Below are 19,807 nucleotides of genomic sequence, written 5' to 3' on the forward strand. Positions count from 1 at the left end.
CACCATGTCCAGCGACGCTCCCAATGACCCCGACATCCTGGCCCATGTCGAAAAGTACTGGGAGGACCGCAAGCCGAGCAGCCCCATCTACCAATTTCTGCTCGACGACATCAAGCTGACTTACGCGGCCAAAGGTGTCGTGCGCGCACGGCTACCGTTGACTAAGAACCACGTCAACACCCATGGCAGTATACACGGCTCTGTCTCTGCAACCCTTGTAGACTGGGTGGGCGGCGTTGCAATCGCTGCCTGGGACAACCGATCCAAAACCGGTGTCTCCACCGACATCCACATTTCGTACCTGAGCGGAGCCAAGGATGGCGACACGATAGAGATCGAGGGCAGAGCAGACAAAGTGGGCGGCACCCTTGCATTTACCACGGCGACTATATCGAAAGTAGTCGATGGAAAGCCGGGCCCGATTGTTGCCATGGGCTCGCATACTAAATTTATCAAAGTCTAAAAAAAAAAAAAAAAAAAAAAAAAAGTCCACACTTTGTGGTACACACGCCATCTTCTTTGAGGTCTCGTCCAGCTTCTCCATGGACGATCGAACTCCACTCGGATCGCGAAGAGTAAAACTGACCCTTTTGCTATAGTTTTGTGCCTAGCCTTGAAGCGACGACAGCATGGACATACAAGAGGGTCCGACATATCACATAAATGGCAATACTACAAGTGGTCCAAGATTACTTCATTTCCATTGATCATGTGTGCAGCAAGCGTTCGACACGCGTTCATCTACTGCCACGCGTCGCCAGCCACCTTTGGCGTGAGCCACTCGTAAAGTGCACAAGCCACACCTTCTCCTTGTCAATCTCCATGCCCTCTACTCGTTCAATGTACGGAACGGCCTTAGTAAGCGCCATTCCAAAACACATAGCTTTCGCATCAGTATGAAGGACTTGACATGCACAACGATACGCTTCAGACAACACAAGATGAGAGCAGTGACACACCGCTTGATTAGCAAATGTACTTTTAGTCTTTGCAAGCTAACTACAGGTATCGCATGATGGAACTCAGACCGCCACATCACCCCATCCATGACCATGTCCATCTCCGCATTGCACATGACGTGCATGCCACGCCGCATGTATTCCCAGACCTAACCCGCCGCCGTCAAACTAGTTCACTCACGCGCCACTGAACCAGACAGTACCCTTTTTGCGGAAACCCGGTAGCACAGGATAAGCCTTGACATCGAAGCCATCCTCGGCCAGACTCTGCACGACATCGTCGCCAAACCCCGGCATCTCCATCATCAGTGTCTGGAAGAACTTCAGGTGCATGAGCTGCGGCAGCTGCGGCTTCAGCAGCTCGAGCACCGCATCGCGCAACGCGTCATCGCGGTGCGACGTGTTGCGCCAGATGAGCACGAGGGAGTCGAGAAAGGAATTCACGACTGACGAGACGGGGCTGTTCGTGTTCGCATGTGGCGAGTGGTCGGCTGGGAAATCCATTGTGTCGGTGTCGCGGACACGGATGCCCATGCTGAGGATCATTCGGCCAATGTTGAGGTACTCGTCAATGGCGTGGTCGCACAGCCTGTGCACGCTGTACTTGGCGCCGACAATGTAGGCGTGGATGTGCAGGTCCAGGAGCGTGATGTGCGGGTACTGGGTGCGCATGTTGGGATCAAAGGCGTAGATATCGTTTTCGATAAACTGCACCATGGCGGCGATGGCGTAGGGGAAGTCATCTCGAAGACGGATGCAGCGCGTGTGGCCTTCCTGTTGCAAGCGAATGAGTTGGAGTTTCGAGGGCGTAATGGTACAGCGACTTACGAGCGACGGTACGTTGAGCATGGCGGCGAGGAAGTGAGATGCGTTGCTGAGAAGGTACTTGTTGACTTTCATGACTTGCTTGCCTTTGTCAAAGTATATGGCTATGTCTTCTGGATCGAGGGTTGGGAAATATCTGTGCTGGTATTAGGCATGTGTGCACAGATACGAACGAGGTGAGAACTTACCGCTGTAGAGACTTGGACTCCACCATGAAGACACTCGTACGGGTGACTCGAGTCGGGGACTGGCACTGGCCTGGAAGCCATGTCTCTGGAGATTCCTGCAGCGACAAGTCCTGAAAAGACAGGTCAGTCGGGGTCACCTTGCCAGTGTGGTCAAGTTGATCATAGACGGGGGTGTCTGGGTCTTCGAAGATGACGGGTCCAGGCTCTGTGTAAGAGCACGATGCCAGCACGCCGTCAAACGGGGAGCTTGAACATGGGTCTGAACCATATCCGACTGCAGATGAGTTGATCTGGTGGCCTTGTTCCGAAAGAGGTATGGGGTTTTCACTCATCGTGAAGTCCATGCTGTCATACGGGAGCTCTGCATGTGGCTCGAAGAAGCGGGGGCCTAGTGGCTGGCGCACATGTGATTGAGGAGCATCGAAAAGCTTCATAAGCTCTGTGGTTGTGTTGAAGAAGGGTTCCTTGTTCTCTTTGTTCGAGCCAAACATGACAATGGGCGTGTCGAAGGATGGACGACTCGAAGCAGTGGAGCCAGTGATGCTACGCAGTGCCTTGCGATACGGGTCGTTGGATGGGTGAAAGGCGTTGCTAAAGCCACGCTTTCGATCTCCCGGGTCCATTGTGGTGTGTGTTATGATGTGGCGACTATGGGATGGAGTGCGCCGTAAGGAGGAAGTAGGAGGAAGCTTTTGTAAAACTTTTTGAGCCTCGTCGTATACCCATTGGATACGAGGTGAATCTTGGTAGAGCGCGCGAGTAAACGAACGTGACTGTGGTGCTCAGACCGCGCCTAGTCTGGTAGGGGTCCCGCTAGTAATTGACGAGCATCAGTGAAGGTGAGGCTCCGGCAAACCGTGACGCTGGAGTCGGTCGTACTAGTGGTCAAACGAGTGAAGTGGTTGTGTGTAATGGTTCAACCGTCATCGCTTTTGAGGCCTTTGGCATGATTATACAAAAGAAACCAAGTTTTACCCTCTTGGACAGACAGTTGTGTGATCTTGAATGACTACAGAGACTGAGCGATTGCTTGCCTCGCACCATCAGAACACAGCAGCTAGTCTCTCACTGTCTCCAACGAGACCCCATCTCTTCAAACAGTTCTGCTCTAAAGTCTGGATACTCTTCCATTGACTGATAGACGAGCGACATCTTCTTACCCGTGTCGTGAATGAAGTCTTGCACGTGATCTGCACACAGCTTGATGACGACGCGTCTGAGGTCGTCGGCGTTTGCTCTGCGATCCGGGGCATACATGACGCGAATGGCAAGCAGGAGCTGCTCTTCTTTGCCATCTTCATTCAGCACTATAGCGACACACTGCTTGAACTTCTGCAGTGCGAGGGCCCTCAAGCCAGCAACGCCATAGCGCTCTGCGAGCATGTATACCTTTACATGGAAGGGCAGGGTCGCATCCTCAGATACATCGGAGTCAAAGTCAGACAGCTGGTGGACGTAGTCAAGCTGATAGCAGTACTGCATCATTGCAGCGACGGCAGAGGGGTCGTCTGCACTGAGGTCTATGGCACCCTTTGATGATTTCTGGTTTGCGTCAGCGTAGTCGAGGCAAAGGCATGAGGCCAGCATACCGGAGACATGACGACGGCGCAGACCCTCGCAAACCATCGTGAGTGGTAGCACATGATGACACGGTCCACGTGATAGACATCGCTTCTGCAACGCACAACCAGGTCTGAGCTTTTTTCTTCGCTTGCAGGTGGAGACGACGGCGGAATCGCAACGGGCGCCGGGCTCAGCACAGGAGCTGAGGTTGGCGGTGGCTCGCTTTTCCGTTGAGGCTGCTCTGGCTTGCGTTTTTGCAACAGACGCCGGGTAATGGAACTGCTGGAAAGCGTCTTGCGGTGCTTGGGCCGCGGACTGGGCTGGACCGAAGGCACAGAAGAGGCGTCTGTAGACACGGACACATTGGAGCTGGTGGAATCCCTCCTTTTCCTCCACCCAAACGACGCATCCGAGGATGCAGAAGACAGGACAGAGGGCGCGGTAGGAGAAGAGGGATCTCGTTTTGGCGCGCCAAACGTAGGTTCATGCCTGTGTCTGTGAGCAGTTGAGTCGTCTGGGGGGGGGGGGTGCGGTGAAGACACTCACACCATCTGGGTGGCGAAAACCGGGGTTAGAAACATATTGACGAGGATGTCCAACTAACGCCAGCACCAAAGCACAGCTGACTCGGCAAGCAGCCTGTTCGACCGAGTATTATCCTGAAGGTTATGCTATGTCTGCGTGGTCGACCGGAAATTTGCAGACACAAAGCACATTCTTTAATCCCACGCGGCCGCTGTATTTACGCACGCAGCACCCCGGCATCTTCGCCTTTTAGTTCCGTCAAACACATGGCCACATGGACGGTTGGTTAAAGCACAGGCAGAAAGCCGCTTAGCTTCCGGCCGCTGCAGAGTGCGAGACTGGTGTTCTCATCTAAAGCTAGCAAAAGCGGCCAATGAGGCGCGAGAGATAGATTAACGTTAGCTCCAGATGACCCACGACTATGAGGCTCGCGGATAGTGCTTTTAATACCGGACATGCATATTTGTGGAACAAGAAGAGCCGGGCGCCGGTAGAGCAGAGTGTGGGGTAGCTAGCTGCTGCGGCGCGCTCCCGGAATGGGTCAGAGCACTGTAATTTTTTGCCAGAAACGCAGAGGCGCTTTTCCAGCGAGCGAGTTAGGCGCATGCAAATTGTTATCGCGGTGGCTTGGTTTCATCTTTATCATGGCGAGTCCTCGGAGTGGCGCAGTCATGTGACCGTGACGACGATTAATCTATCGACGCCAGAGAACCGTATGACAAAGCGAACCAATTTGTGCCATGTTCTGGAACTAAACAACGTCGGCGTGTTGTTGTTGTCGTGTGGTGTAGACACGCTCCAGCGAAAAGGCCACACCACACGGCTTGCTGCAGCCGAGGTCCGCGCCTCAACCATGGCTCGTCAATCTAGCCTATGCATCTCGAAACGAGAATGCAAGAAACTATGCAAACCACACACCAGCGAGGCTAACAGTTGTTTGCGAGAACTGCGCCCCGGCGACTTCAGCGCACCGCGTATACACCTACATTGCGGGACAAGTCTCGGGCGAAGATGCCACCAAGCAACCTCACCTCGCACGTCTCGGGTCATGCGTGCCTGATATTCGAGATTGAAATTATATGACGGCGAATTGGCGTTCGGACAGACATGAGTTAGTGGCATCTTGCAATCGCGGATACACTAGCATGCAGAAGCTAATACCAAAGTTTCTCTAAGCAACAAAGGCATGACGGACCCGAGACGAAAAAAGCCGCAGATACATACACAGGCAAGGGATACTGAGACGACTTAGCATCCTCTCTTGTGCTTAGTAGAGGTTCAAATCTCCATTGAGTACTTGTCGCCACGATTGCGCCGCCGTCGTCGTCGTCGTCGTCGTCGCACAATACCAGACAGTCAGCGCACAAGATACGTCACCCCATACTATACATTGCCCTGACATCATCATTCCCATATCTTATCCGCAGCCAACGCTTGCACTTGCACTTGCGTCCGCACGTCAAAACCACTCATAAAACAAATAGACAGCAAAAGCAAAAAATAGCCCACCATCATGCACAACATCTGCGTCTCAAACACGCCCCAACACTCCGCCTCGAAGCCCATCTTTCACCCACGCAGTCCGTCAATCCTCCAGCCCTTCTTCAGCCCATGGCAAAAGCGGGGCACCGCCAGGTCTCCCCTGTCATGAGCGCCGATCACACCCCCAAACTAGCGTGCTATGACGTACCATCCCTGTCGCAAGCACCCGCTCGCAGCGCGCAAAACCAAGCCCAAGAACCTGTGTGTGAGTGTGCGCGTGTGTGTAATGGCAGCAAGGACGAAGAGAGACAAGTAACGGGGGGAGAGAGAGAAGTGGCGCATTCGACGCCTCTTGACGGTAATAAAAAAAAATCTTGGAAGGAATGTTAGGTCCAACTTTGTTCTCCTTTCCATCTACTGCCCCTCTCATACGCATACATACATACTTGATACATACTAGAACACCTTTTGAACGACTTGGAGCCATCGCACACCCATCCATCCATCCACCCATCCATCCATCCATCCATCGGATATACATACACGCCCAGACCAGCTCGACCCTAAACCCGCGCAGCACAGTACACGAAACCGCAAACCCGACAAAGCCCGAAAGATGTCTTCGTCGACGCACATCCCCCTGCTCTTCACCCTCCCGCCCAGCAACAGGCACGAATTCCTGCTCCTCGACACAAGCGCCAAGCCCTCGCTCAAAGCCCTCAACAAGCAAATCACAGCCACCCTGGCGCAAAGTCCTAATTGCGCTGAATGTGCGTTATCCTTTTCCCTTTTCCCTTTTCCCCCCACCCACCTTTCCCGTCCGTCCGTCCGTCCGTCCGTCCCTCCATATATACCCAGACTATCCAAACACGCAAACGCCAACACTTACAACAACAACAAGTCATGGCCAAGCACAAGGCCAAAGACGGGCCGGCCGAGCACATCAAAGAGTTCCGCCTGCACTGGGACACCAAGGGCCGCGATGCCAAAATCTGGCCCGAATACACCATTGTGACGGATGACAATTTCGCCGCTTTGCTCGAGGTGCTGAGGGCGAATCCGACCATGGGTGTTTTGGAAATCAAGGTCGGCAAGGATGAATGAATAATCTGATTTCTTCAAAGAAAAGAAGAAAAAAGAAAAAAGAAAACAAAGAAAAAAAAACAGGAAATAAGTAAATTAGGAGAGAAAAGAGAGAGGGGAGAAGGTAGATTTTGACTTGAATAATGAAGCCATTGGTAATGACGAATTTTGCACGACTTGGTTGTTTCTTTCGAGGCTGTCTCTTCATATATATATTGACTCAAAAAGTTCTGGGCATTAATCTGCGGAACTAACTTTAGTCTACGTACCATCAAAGAACCCCGTTTGCCATTCCCAGCATCAACATGACCTTGGCTGTTGGATGCGAATGTTCGTTTACCTCCCCCCCCCCTGCATACATACACTACATAAGAAATGCATGCCCTGTTATAACGAATAGGGCAATGTGGATCAATCAAAATAAGAAAAAAAAGGCCGATGCTCTAGAGAGGGCCCAGAGCGTCAAGCAAACCAAGTGGAGGGTATCCGTGTCGCGAGCAAACAATCAAACAGAAAACGCCGTTTTGAGGTCGTGCACAAATGTCCCAATACGCCGAATTTACAGGGTAGGCCACACATGGACGAATACTGACAGTCATGGTCTCGGTGACTTGTCCATTGGCTCCGATATCATCTGCTGCCAATGCACAAGATCTCGGCTCAAAAAGTCCATCATCTGCGTCGTGCTCAGATCCTTGAACTTGGCCAAATCGGCATCTTCGTCTTTCGCTGCAGGTGGAAGCGCATCTCCGTTGGTCGCGTCAATGGCCGGCTGCACAGCTGGGGCAACACTCATGTGTTTTTCTGCAGTAGCCATCTCGACTTGTCGCTGCGCTATATAGCTCTGCATGGCCCCTGCTGGCCTTCGTATGTCGTTCCAAGACAGTTTTTGTAGTCGCCAGTTCTTCGTCTTGGTCGGTTTCTGTCCAGCTGCCCCATCGCTGCTATCGTGGCCGTTGCTCATGCCGTTTGTGGCACTCGTTTGTGGCGACTGTGCGGTATCATTCTTGGGTGAAGTGCCGTTGGTTGCGGGGGCCGTGTCTCTCGAATATTGGTTTCGTCCAAGTCGACCACGAGACTTTTGGGGGGGACGTCCGCCTCTTCGTGGTACAGGCATGGGCTTGGGTTCTACGGCTGGTGGTTCGGGCACTGCGGGTTCAGGAGCTTGTGGAGGCATAGGGGGTTCTTCTGCGGCGGGTGTGGGTGTGGGTTCTGGATCTTCGGGATCTACAACTGTTAGCCAAGGTTCGTATTCCAGAATTTTGTAGCCTACCATCTCCCTTTCTCCGTTCCGCACGGCCTTTTCGCCTATTTGCGGCTTCGTTACGTTGGGTTTCGCGCTCTTTGTCGCGCTGCTCCTTTTCCCGCTGACTCTTTGCGGCAGCACCGCGAGGCTTCTGCTTTGGTGCCGAGGCCTTGGTGCTGTCGTCTTCCGACTCTAATACTGGTGAATTGCTGGGAGACCGCGAACCTGTGCGCTGTCGTTTGATTTCTGGCTTTGTCCTGTGGCAAAGCTTGTCAGCTGAGCTTCCAGCGACGCTGGGCGTAGCAGGCGGGACGCACTCTTCACTGTCATCGCGGCTTCGCTTCTTTCTGTTGCCGTTCTCTGAAGTTGTACCGCCCTCGTGCTTGCTTTCTTCAAGCACCTTCCGCAGTACTTCATCTTCGTCATACGCAGCTCGGCTGTTCATGGTCGATCTACGCTTTCCGAAAGAGTCTACGCTGGCCCTGTTGTTGCGGTCTTTGTCCTTGGCCGAGTTTCCTTCAGACTCCTTGGAGACGGACGATTTACGATGCTTGCCATGCTGCTGGTCGTAGACGGGGAGGTAGCGAGAATACTTTTGACTGTTGCGACAATCTCGTCAGCTATTGTTGCGTTCTCGCAGACCATCGGGCGGTTAAGAGTGGATGCTGAGCTTCGGGGGATTTGGCCAGGATGCAGATGACCGAATCGCGAGGCGGCCAAGGCGATACAGCAGAAGAACTGGAGCAATTACGTACCCTTTGGAACTGGTCGTCACTTTGTGAAGGTCCTTTCTGCACTCTTCACAGAAATACTCGTCTGGGCTGGCGGCTTCGTCCATGATGCCGACGCATCCACCGTGCTGCCAAACCTTGCAGACGTCGCATTGGATGAAGAGGCCGCCGAGCTCGTCAGCTTGAGCCTCCAGATCGGCCAGCGACATGCCGGGCTTGATCGAGTCCGAGGGCAGGCCCGGGTACTCTTGGTAGCCGCACACGCATCGGGTGACTTCGTCTTCTTCGGCGATGTCGTCGTCGAGCTCGTCGTCGAGCTTGGCCGACTCGTCTTCGTCATTGTCGTGTTCGCGTGTTCGGCGGCGTGTCAAGGGCGGCTCGGGCTGTGCATCGTGAGGCGCCTCTTCGGGCTCCTCCGAGGAAAGCGAGTGCGGGGTCGACGACTTGGGTGGTGAGGTCTGTTTGGCGCTTGTTCGTGACGCACGATCGGTACGCGCTGATGAGACGGAGGATGACGAGTTGCTGTGGGTTGCGACGCTGGGTGGGGGCTGGGTGGTACGAGCCCGCGATGAGCGTCGCGGCGACATTGCGAGGACGGCTGGCGGGCGTGCCTGTGTGCGATAGCTGGGCGGCTATCGAGGAATGGGAGGGGAGCTCGCGAGGCCGACGGCGTTGGGTGCGCCTGCGAGGGCGTGCGGCCGGGCGTGGTAGGAGGCGGGAACGAGCAGCACGAGGGTGCAGCAGCGGGACGACGACGAGCGGGAGATGAGCCGGGTCAATGGCACGGCGGGCGGTATCGCGCAACGGGCGCTCTCGAGCGGGCGACGCTGGCGTGTAGAGAAGCGCAGCTGTGAGGGCTGGGTGCGGAGAGGGCGGGCCAAAAGCTCCACGAGCTTTAGAGGGCGACGAGGGGATGGATTGCCGAGAGGGAAAAAAGGCCTGCGTGCGACAGGAACATGGCCTGGGGCTCGAGCGGGCGGCTGGAGGGCTGTACCGGGACAATGCTGTGGGAGTGACCGAGCTGCGAGGACTCGATTTTACTCCTCACGCTCTAGCGGGCAACGCGATTTGGGGTCTCATTTGGAACGAAACGCCAGCCGTAATCCCCGTCACGTGACGCCACTGCACCGCCGCCGGCCAGCCCTGCCAGAGTCGCCCGCGCCCCCCGCCGCGCCGGCCGCCGCGAGAGAAAAAAGACAAGTACATGGGCGGCGTCGCCTTTGTGCGCTGCGGGCACCGGTCGGGGAGACTGTGAGGGGGAACGGGGAGAGAGACTGAGGTTGCTGGCACCGGCAGGTTTCGATGGTGACAGAAGTTGCGATCCGCCGCCGACGAGGCAGCCGCGCTAGCTGCTTTTCGCGAGAGGGGTCCCGCCGCCTGCAGCTGCATCATCAGCCCAACGGCCTCGCCATCGCTGTGCCAGTGCGACGGCTGCATCATCCATCCATCCATCCAGCCATCCAGCCATCCAGCCATCCAGCCATCCAGCCATCCAGCCATCCACCGCTCCACCGCTCCATCGCCATCGTCATCATCGCCGTCCTCGCCATGCCATCCTCGCCATCCACTCGCGCATCCCGGACCGCCGCACCACATGGCCCGCCCATGCGACTGGCTGCCCCCAATCGCCCGGAGCCTTTGCTAGGCCAGTAGGGCCGCCAAGGGCGCAGTCACGGGACCATGGCAACAGGCTGCCAGCAGGGTCAAGGGTCGCTGTGAAATGCACAACTCCGCCCGCCTGCTGCCAACGCTGCCCTCGGCGGCTCCAGAGGTGCTTTTGCTCGCCTGTCACAAGGGCGCTGGCCTTCATCACGCCGTCTCATGGGTGCCCGGCTGTCTGTATCACGGGCACTTTGCGATTCATGCACAACATGCAAAAAAAAGTTCAGAAGCCACTAATACCAAAGCCAACCCTAGCCCACACCCCCAACACGCCCGCCTACAGCCCCTTGATCTTCTCCTCCAGCGCGCGTTTGATAGCTGACATGTCATTAGCATCTGTCGCATGGCCGAAATTTGGCCCGGGCCTGGCTTACCGTTGCAGCTGTCATTCGCATCTCCAAACAGCATCTTTGTATTCTCCATGAAGAACATGGGATTCGGCACATCGGCATATCCACTCGCCATTCCGCGCTTCATGATGACGACCTGCTTACTCTTCCACGCATGCAGAACAGGCATGCCTGCGATCGCGCTGCCTGGCTCCAGGGCAATGGGGTTTACCGTGTCGTTCGCACCGATTACAAGCGTGACGTCCGTGTCCGCGAAATCGTCATTGATCTCTTCCATCTCGAGGACAATGTCGTAGGGCACGCTGGCTTCGGCCAGCAGCACATTGCACTGGCCAGGCATCCGACCCGCAACGGGATGAATAGCAAATCGCACATTGACTCCCTTTGCACGCAGCATGCTGACAAAGTCGGCGAGTGCATATTGCGCCTTGGCCACAGCCATTCCATAGCCCACTACGATGATGACGCTCTCTGCATTGACAAGAGCATCGGCCGTTTCGTCGGGCGTGGTCTTGGTGATCTCCCCTTCGACCTTGGTCTGAGTTTGCGCCGTTGGCGCTATGCCACCAAACAAGACGTTTGTAAGCGACCGATTCATGGCCACGCACATGATGTAAGATAGAATGGAACCCGAGACGCCAATGAGGGCTCCAATCGTCGTCAGCAAGGAATTGTCAAGCATAAAGCCTTCTGCGACGAGCGCGAACCCAGAATACGCGTTCAAGACGGTGATGACGACAGGCATGTCAGCTCCACCGATAGCAGCCGTCGTCGTGAAGCCCTTGATGAAAGAGAGGGCAGCATTGCCAAGAAGACATGCAGCACCTATCATGGGCGCGCCAGGAGCGTAAGCCAAAAATGCGCCCATGGTTGCAAAGTTTGCTCCAAGGAGCGAGGAATTGATCAAATGCCGACCTGGCAGTGCCAATGGTTTGGAGCTCATCTTGGCAGCCAGCTTCAGGAAGGCTATAATGGACCCGGTGAATGTAACTCCACCAATGAGAACACCAAGGTAAGCAGACACCATGTGGAGAGTCGAAATCTCGCCAGTGTGCTCGAGAACGCTGCCAATGCTGGTGAGGACTGCGGCGAGACCGACAACGGAATGCAATGCGGCGACTGTCTGGGGAAGAGACGTTGGAGTAATCCTCCGTCCGATGATAAGACCAGCAACTGTACCGACTGTAGCCAATCCAGCAAACTGCGTGAGGACGTCGGGAGTGAATCCAACAGCCGCCAGGGAAGCGAGGATACCAGAAAATACGCCGAGTATACCTAGGATGTTACCACGACGGGCCGTGGTCTGTGATGCAAGTCCTGACAGGGAAGTCATGCAGAGGAGACTGCTCACCAGGTAGCCTGCCTGTACAAGACCAGCCATGCCAGTTGATGCAGCTGCTACATAGCCTCCGCCAAACAAAACCGCTGGAATAGCGTAAAGCCAGGGGTATTCTTTGGGGTCGGTAGGGCGTCTAAACATATCCAGCATTCTTTTGGAGATGACGAAACCTCCTGATACGTTGACAAAGGCGAGCAGGACAGAGAGAGCTCCAAGCGTTTGGGGAATTGTTTCGGGCAAGTAGCCACCGCCCATGACAAACAACCCTCCAACACCTACCATTCCAGAAATTGCATTCGTTACGCTCATCAATGGAGAGTGCTACAGTGTGTCGATAAGGTTAGTATTTGTCGCAATCGCACTTTGTGTAGAGCGCTACGTACCAATGCTGGTGCGACTCCCCATACAACGCGGTATCCAATCAGACTAGCCAAGGCGAACGTAAAAGCATTGGACATGAACAATGGCCCGGTAAACTTTCCAAGGGCAAGAGCAGTTGTCATACCAGCCGTCACCGTCGCCACCTGTCTTGTCTGAGTTTGCCACGGTGTCAAGGCGACAGCATTTGCAGCTTGATCGGCAGGTGATGGGGCAGGCTTGGCTTGGACCGGTGGAGGAGCAGGACGCGGAGCAGGTGGCAGGATCTGGCCATTGTAGGTGACGATAGCTCCGCGAGTGACTTCGTCGGTAAGATCAACATCGAAGTACTTGTCCTTTTTATCCTTTGGAGTCAGCGAAAGCAGGAACTTGGTCACGTTGTTCGAGTAAAGCGTAGACGATTGGGTTGGCAAGCGAGATGGAAGATCGGTGTAACCTAACCATACATCAGTCGGGTTTCTGTACCGACGTACATCCACTTACCAATGACAGACACTCCTTCAAACTTGGTCAGCTCGCCAGGAACAGTAGCTTCACAGTTGCCGCCAGCTTCAGCCGCCAAATCAACCACGACGGAACCGGGTTTCATAGCACCAAGCATTGCCTTTGTGATGAGTTTAGGGGCCGGCTTTCCTGGAATCAGCGCTGTGGTGATGACAATATCGACTTCGCGACACTGTTCGTAGAAGAGTTTCATTTCCGCTTCGATGAATTCCTTAGACATGACTTTGGCATAACCGCCAGCACCAGAACCGTCTTCTTTGACGTCGACTTCAATGAATTCGGCACCAAGAGATTGGACTTGTTCACGTGCAGCAGAGCGAGTATCGAAACCACGGACGATGGCGCCCATGCGGCGAGCCTGTTCTCATGTTAGGGGTCTTTCTCCGCTCAGTATTCACAGTCTGACTCTTGGCACATGAAGAAAACGGCACACTTACAGTAGCAATAGCACTCAAACCCGCAACACCAGCGCCGATAACAAGGACCTTGCAAGGGGGAATCTTTCCAGCAGCAGTGACTTGACCAGTGAGAAAGCGTCCAAAATGGTTCGAGGCTTCCAAGACGGCCTTGTAGCCAGCAATGTTTGCCATGGAACTCAAAGCATCAAAGACCTGGGCTCGAGAAATACGGGGAACCATGTCCATGGCGAATGTAGTGGCTTTTCGAGAGGCGAGACGTTCAACAGTCGGCTTGTTTTGCATGGGGTAGAGCATGGAGATGACGGTGGCCCCCTCTCGGATAGCATCAACCTCGCTGTCGCTACCCTCGATGCTGAGCGCCCGAACCTTGAGGAGGATATCGCTTTGCGAGAAGATGCTTCAGCGGTCCACAGTGTGGGCCCCAGCCAGCTCGTAAGCCTCATCTAGGAACTGGGCGCTTTCACCAGCACCCTGCTCGATCAAGACGCGGGAAAAGCCCTTCTTGAGGAGCAACTTTACATTCTGTGGGGTAATGGCGACGCGCCTCTCACCAGGGAAGCTTTCTTTGGGCACACCAATTGTCAGATTGGCATAGGGGCCTGCTGTGAAAGGCGGTGAGCTAGGCAGCTCCTCATCGTGCGGCTCCGATGCATGGGATGCATAATGAGCAACAGCAGTGACCTGCGAGACATGCTTCTGCAGGGACAGCGGGAGCGGACGGCTAAGGCTCCGTACGCCAGCAGCCCCAGCTTGGATCTTGGTGTGCTTGGAGCGGTCTTCACGTCGAAACACGGACGAGGTGTTTGCAACTGCTGGCTTCAAGGCAGCCAGGAAGCCAGTGCCCCGCGGCGGACGAAAGGCCGCCCTACAGCCGGCGAGACAGTTTGCAGAGGAGCTCATGCTGTCTCGGAGGAAGGCGACGAGCAAAGAGACAAGAAGGCCGGTACCCGCATCTGCTGACGATTGGTTCCGAAGAGAATGATACGGCTGGCAGCTGAACGAAGCCCCAGAGCGCGTGTGGGTGAGCACTGGAGGGGAGGCAACGGTTTGCCAGAGCAATTCGTCTCGTGGTACATAAGAGGGGGTACCTTTGGGGCCCGCCGTTCCCCGCGCGTGCCTTGGTATCATCTGCTTCCTTCTGCCGAATCAAAAAACCACGCGGCACACCTCACCTTCCCCGCACTTGATCCCTCCCTGCGACGTGACGCTACCCCACGTCCTTTAAACCCCAGCTTTGGCTTCAGCGTCCCGAAGCCCCTCATTCCCTCCCCTCACTCGTGCTCGTCATACCACTTCCCGCCTCGACGCACGACATGCACTCGGGCGTCGCCCAAGATCGCGCCCCCCTCCCTCCCTCCCTAAACCAAGAAAACAAAAAGAACAGGTGAAAAAAAAATTGTATCGCATTATGACGCTTTGCTTGGCATCTATTTTCCTTTTCTTTTCCCGCAAGCAGTGAACTGTATGTATGCTAAAGTGGGGGTGAATGTCTCTGTTCTGTCTCCTTCGGCCCGTGCGATCCGATGATGCGCGCTGTGGGGCGCGCGTTCCCGACAGTATGGATGGGGGGGGGGCATGTTCATGTTCATGTGCATGTTCTGAGCAGAAGGCTCCGAGGCTTGTTGCTGCCTGTTTCCGGTTCGCTTGTGTATGTTTGTTCGATGATACATGGGAGCAGCGTCTATTAGCTTTCCTGTTGTTTCAATGATATCATCGAAGAGATTGGGTTGTGCATAGTGTATTAGCTATGCATGATGCATGTATCTGTGACAAACTGCCAAGGGGAGGTTAGTCCATGGACTATAATTTTTGCCCAGAGTCACACACTTAGCAAGATTGCGTATTTAGAGTCATCACCACCAAAACAGCAGCAGTTTTTTTCTGTTTCAGTCCAAAGGAATTGCCAATACACTTTAACATTACCACTACAGCTACAGCTACAGGTATAAAAACACAAGACGATTTGTAAGGAGTGACTATATACGCGAGGGGGGGGGGGGGGTGGGGTCGCTTGACAGCACCCAAAATTAAGCCCAATATGCTTATGTACAACGGGAAATAAAATTACTTTATACTCATTAACATCCACCATTTTCCGATCGATCGATCGCGGGTCCGCGCGCGCGGGGAGAGAGGCTTCTCGGGTCCCGCCGCCATGGAGTTGTAAGACATTAGTCGTTTGATTCTTGCGTACGAGAGGAGAGATAGCGAGAGAGAGTGTGAGAGAGTGAGGGAGCAGCCAGAATTTCTGATTCTTCTTTTTCTGGCGATGATTTACCGGCCCCAGGTGAAGTCGGCGTTGACATCGACGTCCCAGAGGTAGGACTTCTGGCAGCCCCACTGGGAGTTGGTCGAGACCTTGATGTCGAGGTTGACGTTGGAAGGAGCAAACTTCTTAGTGAAGAGACGGCAATGAGTACCGAAGCCAACACCACCCTTCTCGAGGTAGGCGGCCTGGAACTGGACACATCCTCCCTTGTTCATGCCGAACATGGACAGGAACGTGCCCATGAGGCCAGTCTGTCTGTTGACCTGGTTCTGCTTCTGGGCGTAGGCAGCGCAGAGCGAAGGGTTGAAAGGACCGGGGATGGTGGTCTGACCCATGCAGTAGGGCTGCTGGTTGATGAGGCCAGTGCCGCAAGACTGGGGCCTGCTGCAAGAAGGAGGGTTAGGAGGAGTGTAGGTCTGCTTGTTGTAACCGTTGGAGCCAATGATGATGACCTGGAATCCATCCTGGTCCTGACCGGTGTTGGTAGCAGATTGTGTGGTGACGTCCTGGCCCCAGAGAGAGCACTTGAAGCGGGTGACGGAGGGAGGCGAGGTGCAAGAGCACTGGCGGGGGTTGAACTGAGGATCACGCTCAATGAAGACGTTGAAGCCAGTGCAGGACTTGGTCGATTCGCACTTGGCGGCGCAAGTAGCAGGGTCGTAGGCAGTGAGTTCGTAGTACCCCAGGTATCCGCTACCAGAGACCGAGGCGCTCAGGTCAGTGAAAGCCTTGGTGTAGCCGGAAGGAGTCTTGGCAGAAATAGCAAGCTCGTGCAGAGCAGCGTCGTTTTGGAAGGCATCAGCAGTGTCGGGAGTGACATGAGGTCCGTAGGCGTTGGGCTGAGCAGCGCACGGGTCTTCAGGGTTGATAAATCCACAGTAGGTACCAACCTCAATATCGGTAGCACAACCCGGGGCAGCGGTGAAAGCGAAAGTGTTAGTCCAGCTAACTGGAGTGCAGGAAGATGGGGCCATGTTGGTCGACGGCTCGTTGGCAGGAGGCAAAGCACTGCCAGGAACAGGAGGCTGGGTAGGGGCCGGGCCAGATGGGGCCGGGCCAGATGGTGGAGCAGTAGGATAAGAAGTAGGAGGCTTGCTTGATGGAGCGGGAGAAGGAGTATTCGGCTTGGATGGCTGAGGCTGCCAGAACCAATTCCAGTTGTTCCAGCTGCTGCCCCAACGGCGCTCAAGGTCTGGCATGGCGCTCTTCTTCGCAAGCTGCGCAGTCGCAGGACCAGAAGCCTTGGCAGCCGCATCAACTACAGCCTTGGTATCGTCATATGCTTTGTTGGAGACAACACCTGCTGGAGGGCCCTGAGGGGCGTTGTTGGGGATGTTGTTGAACAGATTAACATCGAAAGCCTGCGGTGCAGGAGAGGCCACCGCAAGAGACGCGGCAGCGAGAATGAGATGGGAACGCATATTGAGTGATTGTATAGAATAACAATTGAGCGAGAGAAGATGGAGAAGCGATTGTAGAGTGGTGAAGACCAGTGCTTATGATGGAAGCATACGACGTGTGCCGGATACCCTTATATACAACAAGTCTTGCTCAATCTTGCCGCCTCGGCTTTGGACTACTGATCTGGATGGATGCCATGAACGGCGCCAAAAACATGGCCGGCACATTCGGTCGCTCGCATGGCTGGTTAGGCGACCGTACCTGGAAACACTAGCCTACGAAACTTCGCACTAGCTCCGGGCAAATTGTCATACCTGTAGTCGCCGGCACAAGCGGACGATATGCAGGCACAGGCAGACTATTGCCGAATCGAGATTTGGACCTTGTCGCAAAGCCCATTGTGCAACAGTATTGACCGGAAATAATTGGTGGTTCCCGATAACGGCAGGACAATGAACTGCTGGGGTCTTGTGCAAGGAGTGTAGGCAAGGCGCGCCTTGAGGTACTCGCCAAAGCCACCGTCCGATACCCGATGCTGCACTTGTAGGCGAACTGGCCCCGAACTCTTGCTCCACTCGACAGTTTGCGCGGTATTTCTCCTGAGGCTGTCGCGTCACGGCCGACAGTCGAGTCAGCAAGCGAAAAGTTAGCTATTTTTGATGGTCGGCGGCTGGCGCTCTCGAGTCTACCAACCATCTCGGCTAGCCTATCGACCCGCTGGTACCTAGATCAATACTTTTCTCCAGGGGTGCAGATAGGTACTTACTACAAGAATACATGCCGGCCCACCAGGGGCACAGGGTTCGCACTAACGTTTGAGGAGCAACGAGTCTGTTAGGCTGGTCGGGGCCGGGTGCATGCTCCTTGCGATATGTGCATTTTCCAATATGGCCTTCCATATACGGTGCTATACGAAAAGAGGCGTGTGGTCACGCCGTTTTCAGGAAAGACGGTTAGCTTGGTCTGTTTGCCATTGGATAGCGGGCTGGCAACTAAGTTTCACGGCCTGTGATATCGATGCCCGTTTGCACATGGATGCTGAGTCTCTTGCAGACCATGGGCGGCTCCATTGTAAACACTGCTATGTTTCTCCAGCTGTGGCGATGCAAACACGGAGCCATGTGCGTGGGGGTGGTGTGGCTAATTCTGGAATCATAGTCACGTAGACATTTCCAGCGGGCGTTGCAAAATCTATGCAAGGCTACGCGCGTAGCATGCTTCTCCTTTTGAGGCAAGGCCTGTCGCGCTTTGCCTGGTAGTGCCCGGCTCGGATTTGCTGTCGGCTCGGATTCGGGTACTGGCGTGTGCAGCTCCACTGATCCGCAGCGACACGAATCCACCGCAGTGGAGCTCGCCAGATGGATTTCGAGAATGCATCGCGGTGCCTCGGCGAGGGCGCCGACGGGCGGTGGTAGTGGCAGCCTCGTGGGATGTGGTGGTGGTGGTAGTGATGCCAAGGGGTGGCGAGGAATGCTGGAGTGGAGTGGGTCGCCTTGGTTGTGCTAAGTCGGACGCTAACGGCTCGGTCGATCTCGCCAAGTTGTCGCTTGCACCGTCTGGCATCCTCTCAACCCCCCCTTAATCAGGCCGCCTCCGCGGTGCCAATGCCAACATTCCCTTTCCATTTCTGTCATCCATGTCTTCCAACGGCCATCAGTCTGTCCAGGACCCGTTTCCAGTGAAACCACCACGTCATCGACATGCAGTGTGGCTTGTGGCTTAACGTCAGCCAGACCGTCGCATACATCTGTTCATCTCACCTCACGCCCCGTCTTGACGACTTTTATGTTGATTTATGCAAATCCGAGTCAACACTGGAGCAATGTCTCGAGTCCGAGTCGGAAGCAGACGTACGAAAACAGAATAGGCATAGGTATAGGAGCATGAGTCCCGAGAGCGTTTTTGTGGCATCACCAACAGGCGAGCGCATCTCGCACCCATGGCCGAGATCCGCCTAAGCGACGACCGCGTTTCCCAAAGGTGGAATAAGATCCACCTACCCTTTGGCCGCCAGAACCATAATGGGAGTTATCAAACCTAATCCAAATTTGCGCGGAATTTTGACGTATTACCTTTGCGCATTTGCATGCCGAATTACATCCCCATTGCGCCACTATGCACTGCGCCACGACACTTTGCGCTAAACAGTGTGCCTGGGCCTTTGAAAGGGTTGCCATGGGCTGCCTAGCAAAGGGGTACGCTACAACACTTGTACACGTGTAGCTCCTGTCGGCGCACGCCGCTCAACTCATCTGTACGCGACTTCTCGTCAGGCTTCCTATGACATAGCAACAAGCCGACAAACTGAGCCCTGTAGAGTCTGGACTTTAGCCACCACAGCTGTGTCGAGGACTATGGTGTTGATGTAGTGTGCCTTGTGACATGACTGACACTTGGCAGACGCCTGAGTCTTTCGATCGATGTGCATCTGAACATGTCCTTCCAAGGACATTTTCGCCAAAAGGATCTTCATCTGAACTCTATTGAATGACATGCTTTTGATAGTGTCCCAAAGTACCCATGAAAATCTTCCAGCTTGTGATTATGACACTACGTATCCCTGTCAGTGATCGGACAGCATATAGAGAGGGAAAGGGAAAGTACAGCAACTTGTCGACTCGTCTACTCCTGAAAGATACTTTTGCATCTTCTTCAATCCCCTTTCCAACTCCTAAATCGAAGCAACGCCAGAGCTCTTGAGCAGCGTTGATTTAGATGTGTCTGAACTGTTTGGTCAAAAACCCGGATATCATCGGGTCCTGAGCCCCTGGTCCAACACATCTTGGTTTGATTGCAATCAATATTCCATCAAACGTCCCGAAGCTGCCTCTGACATGTCGATTCTGACATTCCTAGCAGGAGCGACAACAGTGCTGGTTCAGC

At 54.6% G+C, this 19,807-nt stretch overlaps 7 protein-coding genes across 7 annotated transcripts; 2 read left to right on the plus strand and 5 right to left on the minus strand.

Moving 5' to 3' along the window:
• Window positions 1-4: 4 nt before the first annotated feature.
• On the plus strand, window positions 5-463 carry SETTUDRAFT_90150 (uncharacterized protein; the record flags this gene model as incomplete). Its single annotated transcript, XM_008029042.1, has 1 exon — window positions 5-463. The coding sequence occupies one exon, from the start codon at window positions 5-7 to the stop codon at window positions 461-463; it is 459 nt and encodes a 152-aa protein (XP_008027233.1).
• A 558-nt stretch (window positions 464-1,021) lies between these two features.
• SETTUDRAFT_41909 (uncharacterized protein) lies at window positions 1,022-2,595 on the minus strand (the record flags this gene model as incomplete). The annotated part of the gene is made up of 3 exons (XM_008028879.1): window positions 1,022-1,733; window positions 1,788-1,920; window positions 1,973-2,595. 3 exons carry the CDS (start codon window positions 2,593-2,595, stop codon window positions 1,137-1,139), a joined length of 1,353 nt encoding a protein of 450 aa, XP_008027070.1. The 3' UTR covers window positions 1,022-1,136.
• A 442-nt stretch (window positions 2,596-3,037) lies between these two features.
• Window positions 3,038-4,116, minus strand: SETTUDRAFT_20181 (uncharacterized protein; the record flags this gene model as incomplete). The annotated part of the gene is made up of 3 exons (XM_008028681.1): window positions 3,038-3,514; window positions 3,562-4,024; window positions 4,082-4,116. 3 exons carry the CDS (start codon window positions 4,114-4,116, stop codon window positions 3,038-3,040), a joined length of 975 nt encoding a protein of 324 aa, XP_008026872.1.
• Window positions 4,117-6,014: 1,898 nt separating this feature from the next.
• On the plus strand, window positions 6,015-6,891 carry SETTUDRAFT_163533 (uncharacterized protein). Its single transcript, XM_008029043.1, has 2 exons — window positions 6,015-6,312; window positions 6,444-6,891. The coding sequence occupies exons 1-2, from the start codon at window positions 6,159-6,161 to the stop codon at window positions 6,644-6,646; spliced, it is 357 nt and encodes a 118-aa protein (XP_008027234.1). The 5' UTR covers window positions 6,015-6,158; the 3' UTR covers window positions 6,647-6,891.
• On the minus strand, window positions 6,870-9,260 carry SETTUDRAFT_163535 (uncharacterized protein). Its single transcript, XM_008029044.1, has 4 exons — window positions 8,627-9,260; window positions 8,189-8,470; window positions 7,899-8,128; window positions 6,870-7,852 (listed from the first exon to the last, which is right to left on the minus strand). Exons 1-4 carry the CDS (start codon window positions 9,187-9,189, stop codon window positions 7,221-7,223), a joined length of 1,707 nt encoding a protein of 568 aa, XP_008027235.1. The 5' UTR covers window positions 9,190-9,260; the 3' UTR covers window positions 6,870-7,220.
• A 1,281-nt stretch (window positions 9,261-10,541) lies between these two features.
• On the minus strand, window positions 10,542-14,154 carry SETTUDRAFT_20184 (uncharacterized protein; the record flags this gene model as incomplete). Its single annotated transcript, XM_008028682.1, has 6 exons — window positions 10,542-10,582; window positions 10,639-12,274; window positions 12,337-12,767; window positions 12,815-13,193; window positions 13,273-13,651; window positions 13,706-14,154. The coding sequence occupies 6 exons, from the start codon at window positions 14,152-14,154 to the stop codon at window positions 10,542-10,544; spliced, it is 3,315 nt and encodes a 1,104-aa protein (XP_008026873.1).
• A 1,173-nt stretch (window positions 14,155-15,327) lies between these two features.
• On the minus strand, window positions 15,328-16,944 carry SETTUDRAFT_136615 (uncharacterized protein; the record flags this gene model as incomplete). Its single annotated transcript, XM_008029045.1, has 2 exons — window positions 15,328-16,531; window positions 16,673-16,944. 2 exons carry the CDS (start codon window positions 16,942-16,944, stop codon window positions 15,529-15,531), a joined length of 1,275 nt encoding a protein of 424 aa, XP_008027236.1. The 3' UTR covers window positions 15,328-15,528.
• Window positions 16,945-19,807: the final 2,863 nt, after the last annotated feature.

Source organism: Exserohilum turcica (assembly GCF_000359705.1).
Source record: "Exserohilum turcica Et28A unplaced genomic scaffold SETTUscaffold_3, whole genome shotgun sequence".
NCBI lineage: Eukaryota > Fungi > Ascomycota > Dothideomycetes > Pleosporales > Pleosporaceae > Exserohilum > Exserohilum turcicum.

What these genes read in the sequence shown, in the direction of transcription:
- SETTUDRAFT_163533 (XM_008029043.1), top strand. Translation starts at nt 6,159, where the DNA reads ATGTCTTCGTCGACGCACATCCCCCTGCTCTTCACCCTCCCGCCCAGC. An exon ending in AAGTCCTAATTGCGCTGAAT is followed by an intron (nt 6,313 to 6,443) that starts GTGCGTTATCCT and finishes AACAACAACAAG; the next exon opens with TCATGGCCAAGCACAAGGCC.
- SETTUDRAFT_163535 (XM_008029044.1), bottom strand. Translation starts at nt 9,189, where the DNA reads ATGTCGCCGCGACGCTCATCGCGGGCTCGTACCACCCAGCCCCCACCC. An exon ending in GTGACGACCAGTTCCAAAGG is followed by an intron (nt 8,471 to 8,626) that starts GTACGTAATTGC and finishes TTGTCGCAACAG; the next exon opens with TCAAAAGTATTCTCGCTACC. An exon ending in GGAACGGAGAAAGGGAGATG is followed by an intron (nt 7,853 to 7,898) that starts GTAGGCTACAAA and finishes TAACAGTTGTAG; the next exon opens with ATCCCGAAGATCCAGAACCC.